Source organism: Pygoscelis adeliae, unplaced genomic scaffold (assembly GCF_000699105.1).
Source record: "Pygoscelis adeliae isolate BGI_AS28 unplaced genomic scaffold, ASM69910v1 Scaffold682, whole genome shotgun sequence".
Lineage (NCBI taxonomy): Eukaryota > Metazoa > Chordata > Aves > Sphenisciformes > Spheniscidae > Pygoscelis > Pygoscelis adeliae.
Window position 1 is genome coordinate 17,225 of NW_008824298.1, and position 2,171 is coordinate 19,395.

The 2,171-nt window shown below is 47.6% G+C and overlaps 1 protein-coding gene across 1 annotated transcript in view; it reads right to left on the reverse strand.

The window, feature by feature from the left end:
• Window positions 1-2,171, reverse strand: part of ZC3H18 (zinc finger CCCH-type containing 18) — a gene marked incomplete at its 5' end in the record, with an annotated part of 41,681 nt that overhangs the window by 15,633 nt on the left and 23,877 nt on the right. The window contains 1 exon segment of the mRNA XM_009318872.1: window positions 407-607. Coding sequence (XP_009317147.1) covers window positions 407-607 — 201 coding nt within the window.

Here is a 2,171-nt window from a genome sequence, read left to right on the forward strand (position 1 = left end):
CTTCCTGGAGTGGGCTCACCTCATTCCTCCAGCACTCCCGGGGTAAAGAGGCTCCAATTCTTACAGCTCCCAGCTCCTTCTGCTCCCATTAAGGTCAGTTTTCATCTAGGCGAGCTACTAATCATCTGGACTGCTTCCAAGTCTAATTTCCCTGAAGAGTGACTTTTCCAAGGACCTGTCTTTTCTTAGTCTTCAACAGATCACATCACAGCACCCACAGTTATGTGCCCCCTTTTAGCTTCCATCTCGCTACCTACATGCCAGTGTCCACAGCTGTTACCGAGCAGCAAGCCTTGAACCGCTTTCCCCGACATCTCAACATCTTCCACTGACAAGAAAGAGTCATGCCGCATTCCCTGACACACTAACAAGGCTCGGATGTGACACGCTCTTCGCCTTCACTCACCTTGAAGAGGCAGAAGCAGATGCTGAAGAAGCAGAGGTTTTTCGGCGCCTACGTGCACGGCTGGGAGAGACAGAGACACCGAGTTTCTTTTTGGGGGACTTGGATCGGCGCCAGGGGTCCTTCCATTCATCTGCTCTCTTCGACTGAGTGGTGGTAATTGTGGTTGCCTCCTTCTCCTTCTTTGGTGGCTCAGGCTGACGGCTGGAAAACAAGAGGGGTTAAGTTGCTGGGACTTTTTATGTAGTAAGGCTAATAGCAGCACAGGGCCAGGAAAAGATCTCAGAAATTCATCCTTCATACCAGTCCTAGCTCTTAACCTCCACTGCAGGATATTCAGCATCATTTTGGGGTGACGAAGTGTTAGAACAGCTATCATTTTGTAAATCAGTGACTGCAAGCCCATCAAAACAGCACTACCTGCAAGTTCTGTGAACTACTTTGTCGCACCGACCAAGCAGCGATCGACCAGCTGATTTCAGCTTTGGCTTTTGGCCTCCAAGGACCAGACACAAGCACATGTAAGAGGGAAGGGAATGGGAAACCTGGTTCTTCCCACGCCTATGCCACGTAGCTAGAGCTGGAGCAACCCAAACCTGGTAGGCAGCCCCCAGCGCGATTAAAATACTGAACAGAGCTAGACTAAGGACAGACTTTGAGCGTGCATCTGAAACGCCGTCTTGATACAGCAAACTGCTGGAAACAACCAGCAGGCACTAAGAGGAGAGATTCAGCCTGAATTACTCTCCTAGAGTTCCCTTATCAGAACATCACGTGGGACTGTGTCACAAGCCTTACCACAGCCAAGACACATTGATCTGTTTTTACCCTTACAAAGGGGACGGTTACCTCATCAGCTGAGCATAAAGCAGTTCATAACGGCTGTTTTATCACCGTATTATTCTCTAGGTGCTTATAAACACTGTCGAATATGTGCTCTCCTGCTGTTGATAACCATGCGGACGTGACGAGTCAGGCTAGATACCTTCATCTCCTCCCTTCCCTTTTAAGGGCTCTAGTTGCGTTTCCCTTTTTTCTTTGGTTCTCCGAGCTTCCCCTTCTCCTCCACAACCCTCCGAAAATAATTCAGGGCTAACTTTTCAGCATCCGCATCGGACAGTTCCTTAACTACTCCAGGTTGAGTTTCTTCAGGCCTAGACTTTATTACCTCTCTTATCTACGGGTGATTTAACTTGTGATTTTTCCTCACCCTTACTCTGACCTGCCCACGACTGTTCAATTACCTGCTCATAACCTTCTCCCTCGAGTTTTAGGCAAAGTTTGTGCTTGCTTAAAGGTTTACAAAGTCTGTTGCGCTCATCAAATTACCAGTACAATGATGTGTTTATTCCTTTTCGCAAAATAATGAACCCTCTCGCTCTGAGAATTTGGGGGAGGAAAGGCACCTTCCATCGTTGGGTTCAGCCAGTACCACCCCATTAGTCACACGACTGAAGCAACCACTCCCCACGCAACTTCCTCTACCTTTTGAGATAAAAAAAAAGCAACCTCCAAGTTTACTAATAATTCTATGGACTGTGTTTCTTGCCACAACACTTTTTCAACAGACAACAGGATAATTAAAGCTTTTCTTTAGCAGCCCGTTCTGCCCTTTGAGGGCTTCACTAGTCACTAAGAAGTCTCACCTCCTCTTTGCTCGGCGGTATTACAACAGACTCAACAGAGTTAAAATTCCTACAGCCTCCCACCTCTTCCCCGACTCCAGAACTCGTATATGCTGACTTTAAAGTCCAGCGCAGTATCCTAC